Source organism: Poromitra crassiceps, assembly GCF_964638095.1.
Source record: "Poromitra crassiceps genome assembly, chromosome: 18".
Lineage (NCBI taxonomy): Eukaryota > Metazoa > Chordata > Actinopteri > Beryciformes > Melamphaidae > Poromitra > Poromitra crassiceps.
Window position 1 is genome coordinate 17558958 of NC_139636.1, and position 20402 is coordinate 17579359.

Here is a 20402-nt window from a genome sequence, read left to right on the forward strand (position 1 = left end):
GTTCCTGAATAAATTGCAGTGAGAAGTCCTTCAATCCAATGTGATGCACTTGTGAAAGCTAAGAAGAGGTACCAGCTTTCAGGAGCAAGTGAAGTAGCCCATTCATGTTTTCTGTATTCATCACTGTAGTATTTGCATTACCCTTGACTATAGATGGTTTTCACATAATTGTGTTGCTAGGGAACAGTTTGAAACGGTCTATATATAGAGAATTGCACAGTTGCCATCAATTGTAATGCAGTTACAGACAGTAGATTTGATCATTTGTTTGATGGTAGCTGAGATAACCCTACGTGAAAATGTGTTCTTAAAATGGACCTTTACACTAAAAGAAACAGGAAAAATGGTTTGAGGTTTTATCACTTATAGGTTATTATTGATTTTCTTTCTCTGGCCCACATGACCAAATTGGGTCGCATGTGGCCCGTGAACTGAAATGAGTTTGACACCTGTGACTTGGGCCTATAGGCAATACTGTGGTGTGCGTCAGGCTTGGGCCTATAGGCAATACTGTGGTGTGCGTCAGGCTTGGGCCTATAGGCAATACTGTGGTGTGCGTCAGGCTTGGGCCTATAGGCAATACTGTGGTGTGCGTCAGGCTTGGGCCTATAGGCAATACTGTGGTGTGCGTCAGGCTTGGGCCTATAGGCAATACTGTGGTGTGCGTCAGGCTTGGGCCTATAGGCAATACTGTGGTGTGCGTCAGGCTTGGGCTGGATACGGCACATCAGTGTGTGGACACATTCAGAGTGAGTTGGAGGAGTTTGATATTGGGAGGCATCCTGATCCTATTTCTCCAGGTTAGCATGCTATCAGAAAGAGCGGTTTGTTGAAAGCCAGGTTGTCTGTCTGCACACAGCTGTACTTCTACGATAAAGAGATGAAAGCTGCAGAGAAGCCTGCACTCCCTGCTTATCCTCTCTCTCTCTCTCTCTCTCTCTCTCTCTCTGCCTTTGTCTCTCTCCCTATTCAATTCAATCTGAAGTGCTTTATTGGCATGAGGGAAAGAACAATATTGTCAGCGTCAAGATAAAAGATCAGCATATTTATCACACACTTTTCCTTTCTCTCTTGGATGTGTGTGCCTTTTTTGTGGGGGTGGGTGAGAGAAACACCCTGGAAGGTGGGAGAGAGAGAGAGAGAGAGAGAGAGAGAGAGAGAGAGAGAGAGAGAGAGAGAGAGAGAGAGAGAGAGAGCGGAGGACATGCAACAAATGACCGCGGGCCAGATTTGAATGTGGGAAGGACTGAGCCTACTCTACTGGCTGAGCCACTGGGTTGTTGCATGTTCAATTCCTCACAGCAACCGTTGAGGTGGTAAAGCAGATGTAACCAAAAACATCAATGAGGGCCCTGGCACTGGATCACCTAAATGAACGGAACCATCATTAATGGTATTGGTTACACCTGCTTTACTTCCTGCTTTCTCACCTCAAAACGGTTTGTGTGGAATTGGTGGTCTAAATGATGTGTGAGGGTTCCAAAACTTTTCAGCCCCTGACCCCCTAAAATAACGGTGCCAGACTATCCCTGGAGGTGGTTGAAGCATACAAACATTTGTGTGCAAAACAAACAAAATGTAACAATTATGGTTAAAACATGCTCTTTTTAAACATTTTTAAATTGTATTTCACACATTTTGTAGTTCACACATTCTTTAGACCAATTTCACACATTCTGGAAATCATCTGGCGACCCACCCAGTGGTGTCCCGCGGCCTACTGGGGGGGCCCGACCCCCACCTTGGGGCACTGATCTAGGTTAGGGAAGCTACTACTAGAAACAACATAGGGAATGAAGGAGTCTCTCTCTCTCTCTGTCATCATACAATCAAATTCATGTTTTGATTTTCTAAAGGTCTTTACCTTTTCCATCAAGGCAAACCATCTGTTAAATGATTCCTCCAAAACCTTTTCCCATATGCTGCCTTTAAATCTATTTTTAAAGAGGGTTTCAAAATCGTTTCCCCGATGAAACATCTTTATTCATTCCTATCATATTCCTACAGACTTAGTGTGTTTGTGTTGTTCATTTAATGTCAGAATCAGAATCACTTTTATTGCACAGCAGGTAATCAGATTACATACGAGGAATTTGCCTAGTGTAAGTATGCAGCGTAGCTGTCACATCAGTAGTCAGAAGACAAAAAAATACAGAAAGACAAAATCACCAAAAAATCAAAAGTGCAGTCCAATATAGCTACAACACGCATGAATCAAAAGGACCTGAGTGGCAACCAACCTACAATCCAAAAGGTGCACGACAAAGTCAAAGAAAATATATAAAGTAATGAATGGAGTAAAATGTTCTGTAAGAGAGGCAGCAATGACATGTCGATGCACCAAATGCCATCCAGCTGCTGCTGCTTTAAAGTGATGTATGATGGGGAACCGGGGAGGGGGGGGGGGGGGGGGGGTTCTGGCCTGTTGTTGAGCCGGCTGTGCTCGGGGGTTATTGGGTCTCTTTTTTTTGGTCTTGACAGACCTCAGTCTCTTGCCAAAGTGGAGCTTGTGTCCAGGGTGGGAAGGGTCGGCCATGATTTTCTGAGACCGCTTCAGCGTCCTGGCGGTGTGCAGGTCCTGAAGGGATAGCAGGTTGCATCCGATCACCTTTTCAGCACAGCGGATGATGCGCTGCAGTCTGCTGATGTGTTTCAGAGTAGCAGTAGCATACTAGATGGTGCTTGGAGGAGGTGAGGATGGACTCAATGATGGAGGTGTAGAAGTGCACCATTGCACTTTGAATTTCTTCAGCTGCCACAGGAAGTTAATTCTCTGTTGTGCCTTCTTGGTAGGAGCTCTGATGTTCAGCTCCCGCCATGTCAGGTCCTGGCTGATGATGGACCCCAGGAAGCGGAATTGGACTCCGCAGTGTTGACTGGGGAGTCCCCCAGTTAACACCCAGCTTACTGTAGCCTAATCATATAACTGGGTTTTATAATAGGCTATTATCTCTTATATGGTATCACCATATCCTTACAAATAGTAATAAAGAGACTTACAGTCTTTATGTAGCCTAACATAAAATTGGATTAGTAGTTATTTTTCTGTTCCCTTATTAGACCTATCTTTCACAGTCAACAATTTCCTCTTCAGCTTAGCAGGATTGTTTCAGTTCCCTGTTTTGCAATCAACTGCATGGACGGCACAGTGGTTCAGTGGTTAGCACTGTTGCCTCACAGCAAGAAGGTCCCAGCTTCGAACCTGTGTGGAGTTTGCAAGTTTTCTCCGTGTTCATGTGGGTTTCCTCCCACTGTCAAAGACATGTAGGTTTAATACTGGTGTCACTGCCCCTGACCAAGGCACTGGCAAAAAGAAGTTGGTCCCCAGGCGCTGCCTGCACTGTGGCTGCCCACTGCTACTACAGTAGTTATATGAAGGTTCCTACTGCAGTAGAGGATGGGTCAAATTCAGAGGATGAATTTCCCCATGGGGACAATAAATGATAACTTAAACTACTTTGGTATGGTGAATAGTAGGAAATTAATCTGAACATGCCTATGGGGTTCTCAAACCTTTTTTATATCAAGGAGTGGACCCCCCAGATCTTATTATTATTGTTATTATTGGTGTTGGTGTTGTTATTATTATTATTGTTGTTATTATTATTATTGTTGTTATGATTGTTGTTGTTGATGTTGATGATGATGATGATGATGATGATGATGATGATGATGATGATGATTCTGTGGCTTGTTTCCACTGAAGTGGATATATGGCCACTGCAGCCTCCCTGGTACTATAACTTCTGGTGACTGGACTAAATGAATAAACTCAACTGAAATTAATAAACTAACGCTCATTCTGCTCTGGGTGGGTGGGGGACCCTCTGGAGGTCCCTGGACCGCAGTTTGAGAACCGCTCTCCTGGCCGACCTCTAGCCTACTCTCTCCGGCTAGAAGAGCCTGGTGACGCGAGGTTACTCTCCAGCTCAATCCCCGACTCCGCCTCTCTCAGCACCAACACCCGATCCCACGTCCGACCGACTCCCCCTGCCTGCCTGCCTGCCACCACCCCAAAGCCCTAAGCTTCCAGCTCCAGCCCGTCCTCCCCCCTCCCCTCAGCGGACTGACTCCATACTGCTGTCCCAACGAGAATTGCCAAATGCCTTCGTAATTTCGCCGGAAGAAATGTCTTTACTAAGGTGAAAAGTGGGATAAGTAGGAGTGTAACTGTTATCGGATAAGTTTTTCTTCTCTGCCCCCAGTTTTTGGCCCCGTGGCGGGGCAGGACATACAGGGCAGGCCGGGGGGAAAACAGAGACCGTATGATGTGGATCTGGTACCTCTTGCTTGGTTCGGGGTCAGGCTCAAGCACGGTCGGTAAGTTTGAAAAACCACACGGAAACTAATGATGTTATTGCCACGGCGCGGACACGCTGCTTTATAGGGGGGGGGGGACAATGTGTAAAAAAAATATTTTGAAGTGTTCGCTGTTTCTCTGTCCTAGCTGCTCATATGTTGTCGACGTGCATGCTCTCCAAACTTTAGCGTACTCGGGCAATGTGTGTGGGACAAAAAAAGAAAAAGTTATCCGGTCACCGAAGTCCAATTTCCATCGAATCGGGAATGCGTTTTCGCCCCCGTTGTTTTCCACACAGTTGTTCGTGAATGTCGAATGCATTGCACCGGGCATACTCCCTTCACTTCTGAGGGAGAAGAATACATTTTCAGATGCCACTTTGGGCGAGAACACAGATAACATAACACCCTCCCTCCACATCGCAAGCGTGCGCTGCGAGACGGTGTTTCACTGAGACGCCAGGGTGGGTTATGACCAGAGGGGTTGTTGACAGGACAGCGTTGACAAGTCAATCTGTCCCCCTGCCCTGCCCCGCCATGGCAGGCAGCTGGGGCCCGGTGCAGGGGCCACATGCTGGACGAGATCTGGCCCTCAAGAAGACAGCCTGTTGGCACTACTACCTGGCTATCCATTTATTACAGCACTGCCTCTTTTACCCGTTATTATAGTGGTGGCTTTGGCTTATAGGGAAGTTTGCATTCACGTGAAACAGGTGTGTGAGGTCAACTTTGACCTTCCCCTCTCCAGTTAATAAGATAATAACTACTACCAATTGGCAATTAGGCTATTTCCATGATATCACATCATGCATTTTCTAGTACAGCTCATTGGCTGTGGGTGTCATTTCATTGTAATTAATCGCCTGTTAATTTGTTACAATCACCTGTTGTTTTCCTGCCAAGATGGCCATGTGGTGACTGGTGATGGAAGAATATTGTCAATATTTAACAAAAATCAATTCAAGCACTGAATTATGGGTTGTAAGAGCCATTAGTGTGATATTACAGAAGCAAGAATTAAAGTTTAAAGTGATTACTATTACCAGGGATGTAAGATGACATTTAATCATATATGACTCTAGTTCATTTGCATTTCACCTAAGACAAAACTGGACACTGCTTTCAAGTTGGAAATCTACCTAGATTTGCTAGAAAGATGAACAACAGTTCACCTTTTCGCCAACTGGGGCGCTGCCTGATGACATCACTAGGTTGACTGTACAGTACAGTAGAGTACAGGTTAGTTAAGTGTTGGTATTAGGTATTTTGAATTCTAACAGGCTCACAGCATTATGCTGTTGTGTTTCTGACTTGGACTGTGGTTGTTTTGAATAATCAAAATGTTCAAAATCCTTATTTCTTTTTACAATGAATATACAGACATCAGGTAGAGTACAGTAATAGCACATATGGAATACATTTACAGATATACAAAAAAAAGAACAGACATGAAAAAAATACATACATACAAATCATAATCAGTCAGAGGTTTCAGGGAAGAAAATTTTATAATGTTTCAAGAGAGTATTATTATTATTATTATTATTATTATTTTTACCAATACAAGAGTTTTCAGAAGACCATTCAATTCCAAGAGAAAAGGAGTGAGGTAATGAATTGGAAAACTTTTTTTGTGAATAAAAAAACTTGCAAAACTGCATAATGATATCAAAATCCTTACTACTGTACTGTATAGCCACCTTAGTGATGTCATCAAGCAGTGCCCTAGTTGGTGAAAAGCTGAAATGTTCATCTTTCTAGAAAATCTAGCTAAATTTCAGACTTGAAAGCAGTGTCTTGTCTTGTCTGAGGTGAAATGCAAACTAGAGTCATATGATCAAATGTTTCATGTCCTCTAAACAAATGCCTATGGTGCATGCACATATATTGTAGGCTATATGTTATGTAATCCAGAAATGAATAGGGATGCACGATATGGATTTTTTCAGCTGATACAATAACCGATAGAGACAGTCCGCATGTCTGGGAACGCCCATACAGGCGCTAGGAATGCCCACAATAGACGCTGGGTTAGCCTGGGGGCGGGGTCAGGGTGGGGTAATTTCCCCCGTTCTATCCATTCAGCAAAGTTAGAATTTCGCTGATAGCCCACTAAGCCCAGCCCAGGCAGACACGATCAGGGTTTTAACCACCGCAGTAAACGCACATCTGAGCAGACGTCTTGTGTTCTGCTCTAGAACCCCCAAACATGTAGTTTAGAGCCGCAGCACGGCCTTTTGGTGAGTCAGCCCATGAGATATATGGGCAGTTTTACCCCACTCGCGCGCCAGCCGTTTAACATTTTGTGGGCGTTCCCAGACATGCGGACTGTCTCTATAAATATCTGCTTCTCCTGGCTGATAACGATACGATATTCCGATAATTATTATAATTATTATATTATATTTATTATTATAATTATTAACACATTGAGTGCCAGCCATTTTTTCATCCTGTAGGTAAGTTGTGCCAGGTTTTTTTTTGAGGATTCTGGCTCATTTTACAAGAGCCGAGGATTATTTTCTGTTAAGAATTCATGAACACCAATCATCTAAAAATAACTAATAGAATGTGTGCTTTCTCTGTCTAAAAGAGTTAGTTTGCAGAGTTAGTAGTTATGTAGATATTAGCCGTTGAGTACAGCATGGTTTCAGCGTCTGGAAATTTATTCAGAGATAAATGGCTTTTTGTGAAATTCGACAGAACAGTCACTTTAACCATTCATTTTTGGCATCAGTAAGACCGTCAGACATTCTAAACAATAGTTTTGAACAGTAATTTCCTCCATAACAACAGGAAACACCCCTCTCATTCAAACTCCTCCCTCCGTGTGTCTTCTCCTCCTTCCTCCTGGCTCTACAGCGGGCGTGTCAGAAGCGCGTTGCTGCTGCCTGCCTGCCTGCCTGCGTGCCTGCCTGCCTGCTTGCCTGCGTGCGGACGCTCCTTGTGCGAGTCAAGATGGGCCGGGGAATGCGTGGGCGATGGGCAGATGTTGATTCTGGCCTTTCTGAGGTGTTTCAAAGTGTGTTTCACCTATAATCTATTTTGCAAATCGCTCTCCGCTCTCTGTGTGCGGCTGCCTGCGCGGCCGCTCTCGGGCAAGACAAGTGTGGAATGGATTACTGTAAAATCGCCTCGCCATTTCCTTGAATGGCTTGCTCCCGCGGCAGTTTTTTCTTTGATTTCGCTCGTCTGGGGGAGCACTGTCAACACTTAGTGGGTCGGTAAAATAGATTATACACATTCTCTTGCTCCAATAGTGATCTCGAAGATGTAAAAGTTGTTGATTGATGTCCCACCGTCAAAAAAAAAAAATGTTTATGTAAGACGAGATATCTCGGCTCTGGCACTCAAGCGTTGGATTATGTAAGACGAATTATCTCGGCTATGGCACTTAACGTGTTAAAAAAAAGTTCTTAACCTGTATTTTATGCATACCTGGGGTAAAAAAAGAAGAAGACAAAAGGCAGATGTAGTGACCATAGCTCTGACCTAACCAAATCTAAATCCATCTAAACTTCTGATATAATTGATTGTTTTAGTAGAGTGTATCACTCAATTATAGTCAATACAAAAAATAAAGGCTTTTATAGAACCGAAAGCCTATGACTGCCTAGTCTGCAGATAAAACACATTGACAAAAGGCATAGTAATTTAGACTCTTATTGTCATGTTACTGATCTGTTCGAATTCTGCATTGGGGCCAGTTCTCAGTGAATGGGGCAGGGATGGAAAGTCCCACTATAAACCATCTGTGTCGTTTAACTTTTTACTGAGAAATGCTGTGACCAGATTAAAGGAAAGACACTATGTGATGTTAACTGATGTTTTTTTTTTAATGTAATGTGCACTCCCCCCCCCCCCCCCTTAGTATTGGTCTCCAAACAGATTGTGGCTCTGTCCAGCAGCTGCATATAGCTAGCTCATCTCCAAAGTCCTGTAATGGAAAAATTGTTATATATAGTGGGACTAGCTGCCAGTTAGCTTAATAACGTTAGCGGGTTGTTTTTGGAGTTAAAGACACAATCCCTGGACGTTTCATTTCGGGGAGAGGGGTTTCTATATGGTTTACGCTTACTCTGTGAGTATGAAATGCTTTGAATGCGGGTCTATTTATTTTGATCACAATAAGCGTTTTGTCTGCCGAGCAGGGAGCCTGAGTGTAGGCCGCACTAGCTGAGCTAACGTTCGCTAGCCACAACAGCTAACGTAAACTGTAAACAAATCCGCTGTATCCTTGCCAGGTTTGGTTTAACGTAATGCCAGCTCAGACGTTTCCCCTCCTGTTGGAACACGTGCGGGTGGGACATGGATTGCAAATTGCAATAGCGTTGTGATCATCTTAAACCGTGGAAAACATCCATACTGGTGGCAGCCATGTTTTGCTCTAGTGCGGATAAGTTCACCCAAAAATAGAAATTCAGTCATTATCTACTCACCCCCATACAAGGTTGTTGGATGAAGTTTTTTAGTCCAAAAAACCTTCGTGGAGTTTCCCAGGGAAACATCGTTACAGCATTCTCCCAAACAACTGAAGTGAATGGTGACCAACTTTCAAATGCAAGACACCTGGAATTTATACACTGAGAACTTGGTATCTAGTTGGCAGAAACAGCGGTGGAACTGAAACAGCAACGTACAAGTTTGAATATTATTATGTATTGTGCCTGCAGGGAGGTAAAACAGAGGTTTGGTGACGGCTGTCAAACCCAAGGCCTCAGCAGCCCACCCTGGCTTGGTTTGGTTTCCACTAAGTACCTCCTGTAATGGAGCCAAGGTGTACACATGATTAATGGCACTAGACCTCCCCCATACATAACTGCAGCTTCTTTTGTATCTTGTTGCTTACAAGCTGTCAGCGTGGGCACGGCTTTGAATCAACAAATGGTGCTTTCAGTCTTGTATCATAGTCTGACCAAGGTCACCGTGACGACGTATGATCTAGAGTCCAGAGACCTTGATCAAGGTCACCATGGTGTCATATGATGATCTAGAGTCCAGACCTTGACCAAGGTCACCATGATGCCATATGAAGATGATCTAGAGTCCAGACCTTGACCAAGGTCACCATGATGCCATATGAAGATGATCTAGAGTCCAGACCTTGACCAAGGTCACCATGATGGCATATGAAGATGATGTAGAGTCCAGACCTTGACCAAGGTCACCATGATGCCATATGAAGATGATCTAGAGTCCAGACCTTGACCAAGGTCACCGTGATGCCATATGATGATCTAGAGTCCAGACCTTGACCAAGGTCACCATGATGCCATATGATGATCTAGAGTCCAGACCTTGACCAAGGTCACCATGATGCCATATGATGATCTAGAGTCCAGACCTTGACCAAGGTCACTGTGATGCCATATGAAGATGATCTAGAGTCCAGACCTTGTAAACACACTTGGCGAGTGAGATATTGACTGCATAGTGAAACAGGGATGCAGTAGTAAATCTGTTTGCCTGACAGTTATTTCAGTGCATCAATGTCACCGGCCAATATTGTCCTACTGTAGTTGTACAGGTATATTGTATTGGTGAATATTCTATATTCTCTCTGCACCATTATTAGATCAAAACTTGATGTTCAGGCACCGTGTATGTGTAAATAATTTTAAGTGCATGTACACCAGACCTTTATAAAGGTCTAATACGTTTCAAAATCTATTTCTGTCTTGAGAGTGTGTGTGCTGTGTGGTCAAATAACCTTGTAATGTAGCTCTTGTATTGATACCAGTAGAGCCTACAGCGATGTCTATGTAACATTACAGTATAATCAAAGTAACGGTGTAACGGTACAGAGAAGTTACGGTTCGGTTCACACCACAGTTTGGACATCATGGATAAGGCAATGCATAAGGCAAGGTTTCTTCTCATGTATTTTGAACAGACAGTAGTGCACGTTACAGTTGGTTGCACCTGGTGTCATATAGTCCCCCTGAGGTAGTTGGTACAGCCTGTAGTCTCTACACGCTGTCACCTAGCCTTCTACAGTGTACTAGTGTATTAAGCAGTAAAAAGAAAGAGTGAACATATAGGTCATATTTTGATGTAGGGCTGATAAAAAACAAAAGGCAATAGGTCACAATCAGCTTCAAAAATGAAAAGCATCTCTTATGTTATGAAAATACTACAAAATAAATAATGAGTGTATCTGCTACGGTAAATGGAGAAACATGGAAAAGCCCGGTGGCATTTGTTTAGGGAACTTGTTTTTTTCTTTTTCTTTTTACCTTTTATTTATTCAGGGGAGTCTCACTGAGAGAGCAATGCTTCTTTTTCAGGAGCGCCCTGTTCACATTCACACACACATTCATACTGTACCTGGAGGCTGACCAGTACAACCACAGTCTGATCTGCTGGCCACTGATCAGCTCCACTGGAGCAGTTGGGGTTAAGGGCCTTGCTCAAGGGCACCTCAGTGGTGGTAATGAGGGAGGGGAAGTTGGTTAAGGTTAGGGTTATGGTTTGGGTTCGGCCAGTGGTTCCCAAACTTTTTCTGTCAGGCCCTCTTTCATGATAACCGTACCGTCTTAAGTTGTGAATTAATTATTAATTGCACTATGATATAAATTATAAACTCTGTTGTTCAGTTTGACTGAAAGTAATAATAAAATAAACTTCTGGAAAGATTTGATAGTATACAGCAGATTGCTTTCTGACATATTTCTTGTAAACATTCTTGATTTAATTTTTAAGCAAATACCGTAGTGCAGCAACTTAGATTTATAGGTACCTATAGAACCCATTTTCATTCAGATATCTTCAGGTGAGAGGTCAAGGGACCCCTTTGAAAATGTTTTCCCCCCAAAATGTAGTACATTTAATGTAGCCTAACTTTGGATTATTATTTATCCCACTTCCCGACAAGTTAGCATGACATGGTTGGTAGTACCAATGTCTGCTTTGGTCTTCTAGCTTCATATTCTACCTGAAACTTCACACTGGCTTTAAGACTCAGCCCTCTGCAGCCTCTAACAGACAGACTCAGCCTGCTGCAGCCTCTAACAGACAGACTCAGCCTACTGCAGCCTCTAACAGACAGACTCAGCCTGCTGCAGCCTCTAACAGACAGACTCAGCCTACTGCAGCCTCTAACAGACAGACTCAGCCTGCTGCAGCCTCTAACAGACAGACTCAGCCTGCTGCAGCCTCTAACAGACAGACTCAGCCTGCTGCAGCCTCTAACAGACAGTAATGGCAGAAACATCTGGAGTGTTGTCTTGTTGCTAACTGTTGTTGGCTTACCGATGGTTTGCGGGTGAAACGTGTGCTTGTGAAAGTTGGTTCCCCGTTCGGTAGGTTCGTCAATCTTCGCACATACGGCGTATTCTCTGTACGACTGCACGCACCGAAACGTAACATCATCTGTATTACACCCCTATATCAAAGACATTTTCTATTGGCAGACATATCGGATATTTCTGCTTTTCCTCCCTAGCTATATGGACATTGATATCAGATGGCAAAAGTTCAGAATTGGCAGCTGGGCGGCAGCTGCCAGCAAAACACTGATGTTTACTTTAACACTTCACACTTGTATTAATAGCGTCTCATTACTATTTTCTACCATTCCTGGTTCAAGCAAGGTCACAGAGCTCTCAGTCTGTTGTGCTACAGCGAGGAATTTTGGATGAAACCCTGATGCTTTATATGCAACTGCTCTGCTCACCTAGTGCAGCAAGTCAGGCAGGGTTTAGTTTGCCTGACGCAACATACAACTCTGAAAGCTACTCCTATCTGAGTACCGCTAACTCTATTTCACCAGCCTCTGCAGTGTCTTGCATGGGGCCTCTGTGTAGTGTAGAGAGGTAAAAGCACTCGCCTACCGCGGAGACCCGCCTTCATTTCCCGGCAGCGGTACTTCCGGCATGCTTCCGGCGTCCGGCTCTGCGGGTGGTGTAGATAAATAAACCTGAATCCCTGTTCATTACTACGCCAGGGAGTGAGAGGGCGCTGTGGACTGCAGACACAGTGTCTGGGCGGAGCCTAGACCAAAGGTTATAAAGGATTAGAGGACCCTTTGTTCTGGGTCATTTGCCATCTTAAGGAAGTAGGGTGAACAGGCAGTGATCCGGATCCGTGTGTGGACTTTTGTTTTTGTAAATAAACTGTGTTACAATTTACTCTCTAGTAAATGGACTTATTTAAAGCGTAAAACGAAACTTCTCACCACAGTTTGAAACAGGGTATGAGTCCGGGTCTCTAGTAGTCAGTGAAACTCCTCGCTGTCAGGTGAAAAGAGGCGGCCGGTGACTGCACATGTACCAGAGGAAGCATGTGCTAGTCTACAACTCCCCCCAGATCGGCAGAGGAGGTGGAGCAACGACCAGGACAGCAGGTCCGATTGGGGACAATAGACCCTTCTCACGGGGGCCATTTTGTGTCGAAAAGGCAAGGTAAACACAGGTGCAAGCAAAACACTAATGAGGGTTTCCAACTTCCATGATTGGAATTTGGAAACCCTCATTAGTGTTTTGCTTGCACCTGTGTTTATTCTGCCTTTTCGACACAAAATGGCCCCCGTGAAAAGGGTCTATTGGGGAGAAAATCTGAAAAAAGAAAACTTGGTTAAAAAATCAGGAGCCTTACCATACATATGGTTGCCCCCCAGTGGCTCGGTTAGCACGTTGACATGCCATGCTCCAATATCTCCTCAATCAAGATGAATGCGTTCCATTAGCTGCTGAGCTACCCAGCCGCACAGGTAGGATATTTTCATTCATTACCACAGACAGACCGCCACGGTCGTTTCTCACACAGAACTGGCAAAGCATAATCACATTGTGTCCTGTTTAAATATTGTGCTGTATATTTCTGTACTGCAGCAGAGGCCAGTTGGGCCAGTGAACTACTGTGTGTCTGTGTGCTGCTGATGTGTCTTTTGGAGAGAAAGAGAAGTTGTGTTTTTGCCCTGGATCATATGGTGGGATATGCTTCCAATCATGCTCACAATAGTGAGACGGCCGAGGATTAGGAAGAGCCGTGTGTGTGTGTGTGTGTGTGCGCGCGCGCGTGTGTGTGCGCGTGTGCGCGCGAGCGCGGCAGCTCTAGTTCCCAGAGTTGTTAAACAAAGCCACATGACTGGAGTCACGTTTCAGACCTTGGTTGCGCGGCGCAGCTTTAACGAAGCGCATTTTCTGTGGTTTTCCATCTCATCTTTCACTGGCTCAGAGCGACTAGTACGCATTGCATTCTGTTTCACAGCATTAAGCCAACAGTGCTTACTTGCACATAGTTTTGCAGCAGCTTCTCTGTCCACTGGGTATAAATCACTGTTATATTTTCTACCTCGCTCTACCTGGGCTTTCTGTCCACTGGGTATACATTGTTATATCTCTCTACCTGGGACATTTCTGTCCATCTTCTCTGAGCATCTCTGATCTATAAGTCATGCTGCTGAATGTTTCATGGGCCCAGGGATATGTGGATCGAAGAGAGATACAGAAACGGAGTAAGGAGAGGAGTAAAAATGTACGAGGGAAAAGGTTAGAAGATCGGCTCATTACACGTTGATTTCAGTTTGATCTGAACTAATTTGCCATGCAGGGAAGCCAAGGCTGATTGTTGCCTTATATCGATCGACCACTTGTTCGGTTGCCAAGATGAAACCCCAGTCTTGGATGAATGCGTTTGCTTATTAAAGAGTTGTTTTTAAAATGCTAACCGCCATTTGCACTTACCTTGAAGGTTTTCATATAGGTTTATGTATTTATGTATTTATGTATTAGTTTATGTATGTGTTTATGTATGCCACTCTTGCCTTCCGGTGCATACAGATTATTATCAGTGCTTATTGCCAATGAAGTGAACCTTGTGCACAGTTGGTTAGCTATGCTACAGTGATTATTTTCAACTGTGCCAGAATCGAAATGCTAACCTAAGATGTGAGGTGGAGCCAGGGGCTTAGCTGTAAAGTGAGGTTGTTGAAGCAGTGAATGTAGTTTTTCCCACGGCGCTGGGCGAGCAGGCCCTGCCGGGGGCAGGGGATGGCAAAGTCAGGACGCTCACTCACTCTCATCAGTCACTCATGGACATTTAATGAGTTTAGTGGGAATAGGGTCAAGGAGGTGGGGTGAGGGAAAAGGGGTGGGCAGGAGGTGTGGCTAGGGGGGATATGGGTGGTGGGGGGACAAACCGTACACACTGACTGCACACATAGCAGCAGAGCAACATGGTGAAGACAACAGATTGACCTATCACCATCTCTTCAGGTGAAGTTTTGCATAGACTGAAAGCGGAGCATGGCAGACTTTCCCTGCATGCGGCTGTCTCCTCTAAGCCATTTAGCCCTTTGCAAAAGGAACAGGAAGTGCAGGGCACCTCCACCACACACCCTGACCCCGCCCCCCTTTTCAGCTCGGTCATGACTGGAGAGGCAGTGCAACTTAAATACAGACACACAATTCTCCAGGCCCTACAGTACATGCAGTACATACAAGACATACTGTATGTACAGTACGTACTGTACATACAGTAAATAGTACATACAGTACATACAAGACATACTGTATGTACAGTACATACTGTACATGTACAGTACGTACTGTACATGTACAGTACGTACTGTACATACAGTAAATAGTACATACAGTACATACAAGACATACTGTATGTACAGTACGTACTGTACATGTACAGTACGTACTGTACATACAGTAAATAGTACATACAGTACATACAAGACATACTGTATGTACAGTACGTACTGTACATACAGTAAATAGTACATACAGTACATGTACAGTACATAGTACATATACAGTACATGTACAGTACGTACGTACGTACAGTACGTACTGTACATGTACTGTGTAGGTTATTTTATCAGCTTTGTCCTACCCTGTCACCTTGTTTTTTACCACTTTTATCTTCATCACTGTCTGTGTCCCTCTGTGTGAGGAGAATGACTCACTGTGCTGGTCTGTCTGTGTCTCTCTGTGTGAGGAGAATGACTCACTGTGCTGGTCTGTCTGTGTCTCTCTGTGTGAGGAGAATGACTCGCTGTGCTGGTCTGTCTGTGTCTCTCTGTGTGAGGGGAATGACCCGCTCGCTGTATGTCTTCTATCTTCATCACTGGTCTGTCTGCGTCCCTCTGTGTGAGGGGAATGACCTGTATGTAGGAGCTGTATGTTCCCCCTGTGCAGCTTTGTCCGCTGTCAGGGTCAGAGAGGCTACAGGGCTCCTGGCTGGCAGACAGCTGGCTGTCCCCCTGCTGTCCCCTGTGATCAGGACTCTTTGCCGTGTCACACAGCCACAGTGGCAGCCAGAGTGGACACAGACAGGCTATTTTGGACGGCAGTTTCAGCATCCCTCTGTCAATCCAAACAGACGCTCCACCTAAAAGGTCAACAGAAACCCAGGCAACATCAGGACAGCGCGGCCTCTGTTTGCTTGCAGGCCGGGGGAAAAATATACGCCGTCTGAGTGTGGGTTCATATGTCCTAGTCTTTTGACATGACAGCGAGCAGGCTGGACGGCAGGATGTAGCGTGTGGGAAGATCATACTATTCTCCCCCCCCCCCGAACAGGTGCCCCGATCGACCAGAGGAGGCACTAGTGTAGCGACCAGGTCCAGGACATATACCCCTAGTCCGGCTTCCCACCCACAGACACAACCAATTGTGCCTGTATGGACACCGAACCAAACTGGAGGCAACACGGGGGCTCGAACCTGCGACCCTCGTGTTGGTAAGCAGGGAATGGACTCCTGCATTACCCGGACGGCCTCATATCATGCCTTCTATAGACTGTGTTGGTAAGGCTGCTAAATGTCTACTTTGGTGATTTTTCTGCACTAAACTTAGATGATAATAGCTGTGGACATACTTTTGGCTACGTACATAATTGTTCGTTTTCAGGATCTGGCAGCGTCATCATTCCAATGAGTAGCTCAGGTCCATCCACCGGCTTTGCATGTTCTAATTACGTCCAATTCTCCAAACATCTCCTCATAAGTAAAGTGGTTATTTTGACTCGACTCAGGTTCTTGATTGCAATCACACAAACATTTGCCGCATGTATTTATGTCTCTGACTGCCAAAGCATGCTCGTGTCTCAGTCTCATGACTCATGTTTGATAAATATGCAGATTGTCTGAATTGTGCAGGAAGCCACCGCGCCACCGCCTTCTTGCTAATGCAATTTCTCTGTGGGGATAGATTGAGCTCCAGGGTCATAGAGACCAACTCTGCAACTCTGTCATCCGTCTAGAACCCACCACAGTGATTTAAGATTGTTTAAACGGGTCAGGGGTAAAGTCCAACACTCGCACCTGAAAAGTGTTACCTCATGAAACAGGCCATTTGCTGAAGTGAAACTCCTATAATTGAGTTGCCCTAGAGTGTGAAATTTCAATGATTTGCAGACTTGCTCCAGTTAAACTGCAGTGAATTTCCTCTCCCTTTCTCTTATGATATAGCCCAAGTGTGTCTTATCGATAGCGATCTGACCGCTTATTCTCCTGTTTAGAATATGAATAGTGCATTTTCATTTCATTTCATTGACATGTGTAGCTGATGGTGCCAGCATCACATTGACATGTAGCTGATGGTGCCAGCATCACATTGACATGTAGCTGATGGTGCCAGCATCACTTTGACATGTGTAGCTGATGGTGTCAGCATCACATTGACATGTGTAGCTGATGGTGCCAGCATCACTTTTGACATGTAGCTGATGGTGCCAGCATTTAGGGATGCAACGGTATGAGTTTTTGACGGTATGATAACCTTGGACAAAAATACCACGGTTTTACGGTATCGCGGTATTGCGGACCATTTGTGTTTTTACAATAGCCGAAATATTCCCATACAGCCGACGTCGTCTTTTTAGATGGGGGAAAGTTCAGGGGGGTCCTTGCGGCTCCTCTCTACTGTGCTCTAGTCTAGGTAGGCATGCAGCCAGGGGGAGGGGCCGCGTAAGCTGCACTCTGCAAGCGACCTGGGCACTTTGTTTTGGGGAAACAGCTGATACCGTGGGGAAGGTATGATGGCAAATTTTAGTGGTTTTGATACCGTGACATTTTCAAACCGTGGTATACCTTCAAACGGTATACCGCTGCATCCCTAGCCAGCATCACATTGACATGTAGCTGATGGTGTCAGCATCACATTGACATGTAGCTGATGGTGCCAGCATCACATTGACATGTAGCTGATGGTGTCAGCATCACATTGACATGTAGCTGATGGTGCCAGCATCACATTGACATGTAGCTGATGGTGTCAGCATCACATTGACATGTAGCTGATGGTGCCAGCATCACATTGACATGTAGCTGATGGTGTCAGCATCACATTGACATGTAGCTGATGGTGCCAGCATCACATTGACATGTAGCTGATTGTGTCAGCATCACATTGACATGTAGCTGATGGTGCCAGCATCACATTGACATGTAGCTGATGGTGTCAGCATCACATTGACATGTAGCTGATGGTGCCAGCATCACATTGACATGTATGTAGCTGATGGTGCCAGCATCACATTGACATGTAGCTGATGGTGCCAGCATCACATTGACATGTGTAGCTGATGGTGCCAGCATCACATTGACATGTGTAGCTGATGGTGCCAGCATCACATTGACATGTAGCTGATGGTGTCAGCATCACATTGACATGTAGCTGATGGTGCCAGCATCACATTGACATGTAGCTGATGGTGTCAGCATCACATTGACATGTAGCTGATGGTGCCAGCATCACATTGACATGTGTAGCTGATGGTGCCAGCATCACATTGACATGTAGCTGATGGTGCCAGCATCACATTGACATGTGTAGCTGATGGTGCCAGCATCACATTGACATGTGTAGCTGATGGTGCCAGCATCACATTGACATGTAGCTGATGGTGTCAGCATCACATTGACATGTAGCTGATGGTGCCAGCATCACATTGACATGTAGCTGATGGTGTCAGCATCACATTGACATGTAGCTGATGGTGCCAGCATCACATTGACATGTGTAGCTGATGGTGCCAGCATCACATTGACATGTAGCTGATGGTGTCAGCATCACATTGACATGTAGCTGATGGTGCCAGCATCACATTGACATGTGTAGCTGATGGTGCCAGCATCACATTGACATGTGTAGCTGATGGTGCCAGCATCACATTGACATGTAGCTGATGGTGCCAGCATCACATTGACATGTAGCTGATGGTGCCAGCATCACATTGACATGTAGCTGATGGTGCCAGCATCACATTGACATGTAGCTGATGGTGTCAGCATCACATTGACATGTAGCTGATGGTGCCAGCATCACATTGACATGTGTAGCTGATGGTGCCAGCATCACATTGACATGTAGCTGATGGTGCCAGTGGAATTCTCTTCACCTATTATCACGTGCTCACTCGAGCAGACACACATTTGATTTATTTTTTTTCATTCTCAAATACACTACTACCGCATGCGCTAGGACGTGTCATCAGTGATGTTATCTGGGGTCGTAAGGTGTTTCGGGTCTGTCAACATCATACACCCTCGCCCAGTAGACCCAGCCGAGGCCAATTAAGACCCCGACTCACGTCCCAGAAGCCGCTACGGATCAGCCTTACTACTCTATCTGCAACGTTGCCCGCGGGAGGGGTAAAAGAGAACCCAATCCGCTGCAATAGAGCTAGTGCTACGCCGCAGTATTGGCCCTTCGGTGCATGGAGGATCTAGGCTCTGTGGGTTTCTCCCGGCCGTGCTCCTCCTTCGTCTCACCAGACCCCCCTCATGACAAAGGCAATCCAGAGGCTGAAGGGATGCCTCAAGGACGCCTCAAGAGGGCCTGTGCGCTGATTTAGAAACCTCTCGGGTGAAATTCCAATCTAAGGACACAAAAGCTATTATACACTTGATGTTCCTCCTCTAGCCAATTGCTTCATGAACAAATAAGATCAATCTCAAATCGGCTGATAGAAATAATTGCCTATTTGTCACAATTAATTTCAAATCCATTATTAGGCTACATAACCTGAAAACCTGCTCATTCAATGGAGCTGGATTCAAAGAATTGGGGCTTTTTCTGTGTGTAACAGATGATGGAAAAAGAGTCAAGGCAGCCGGGGATAATTCTCCTGTTTGTTTGAGGGAGGAGTCGTCAATTGATGGAATTGATGAAGCGCTTTTTGTTCTGGTTCTTCTCCAGTGTGTAGTGCGTGTGTGTGTGTGTGCGTGCGTGTGTGTGTGTGTGTGTGTGTGTGTGTGTGTGTGTGTAAGGTGCAGTGTGTATGCGTAATATGTGTAAAAGATAATCCTCTCTTGGACATGGACCAGGGGAGGCGAGGCGCTCATCTTCACAGGAACTAATCACCCGATCCCGCCTGCTGTTGACAGAGGCAGACGCCCGCCTGCTGTTGACAGAGGCAGACGCCCGCCTGCTGTTGACAGAGGCAGCCTCGCCAACCCAAATCTAAATGCTAAGCCCAGCTGTTAAATGGCTTAATGCTGCTTCCCGGTCAACCATGGCTTGGTATCAGTCTCCAGGCAGCAGTAGAGGCCACACAATGGATTCTTCTCACTTAGCTAAATGATGTTCTTGAGGAGCTGCAGCCACTTTGAAGCCTTTGATATTTAGAATGAGGGACAGCAGCAGAGGTACGGGAGGGGAGGTGGAGGTGGAGGTGGAGGTGGGCTGCTGGTGGGGCGGGAGAGAGAGAGGGCAGCAGGTTCAGGCCTGGCTTTGTCCGTGACTGGGGCAGAGCCATTAGTCTTGCAGAGCCTGGTGTGGCAGAGATGGTAATGGAGTTGGTCTCTGTGCAGCCCCCGCTCTTAATTAGAAGCTGCAGGCCCAAGATTTGACTCATTTCTTCTGCCCAGGACGATGTGTCAGCCTGGCCATCCTCTGCCTAATGACTCCAGATACTTCATGAAGGATCGCTGGGATTTCTGAAGACATGGTTGGAGCTGTGTATTAATGCACTCCAAGGGTTAGGTCACTCCAGAGGCTTGTGTCACAGTTAAAGACTCTGATTGTCTTGACAGCAACATTGTACCGCTGATTAGGAGTGCTACAGTCAAGTATGCATTATTCCGATTGTTTGACCGATGACTATATTTTCTGTGGGTACAGTAGGAATATTTTATGGGGATTCAT

General features: G+C 45.3%; 1 protein-coding gene across 1 annotated transcript in view; it reads left to right on the plus strand.

Annotated features, from left to right (window-relative positions):
• Positions 1-4217: 4217 nt before the first annotated feature.
• Positions 4218-20402, plus strand: part of ldlrad3 (low density lipoprotein receptor class A domain containing 3) — a 121209-nt gene continuing 105024 nt past the window's right edge. The window contains exon 1 of the mRNA XM_083655076.1: positions 4218-4320. Within this exon, the coding sequence (XP_083511202.1) occupies positions 4266-4320 (55 nt within the window). The 5' untranslated portion in view covers positions 4218-4265. The remainder of the gene's footprint in view (positions 4321-20402) is intronic.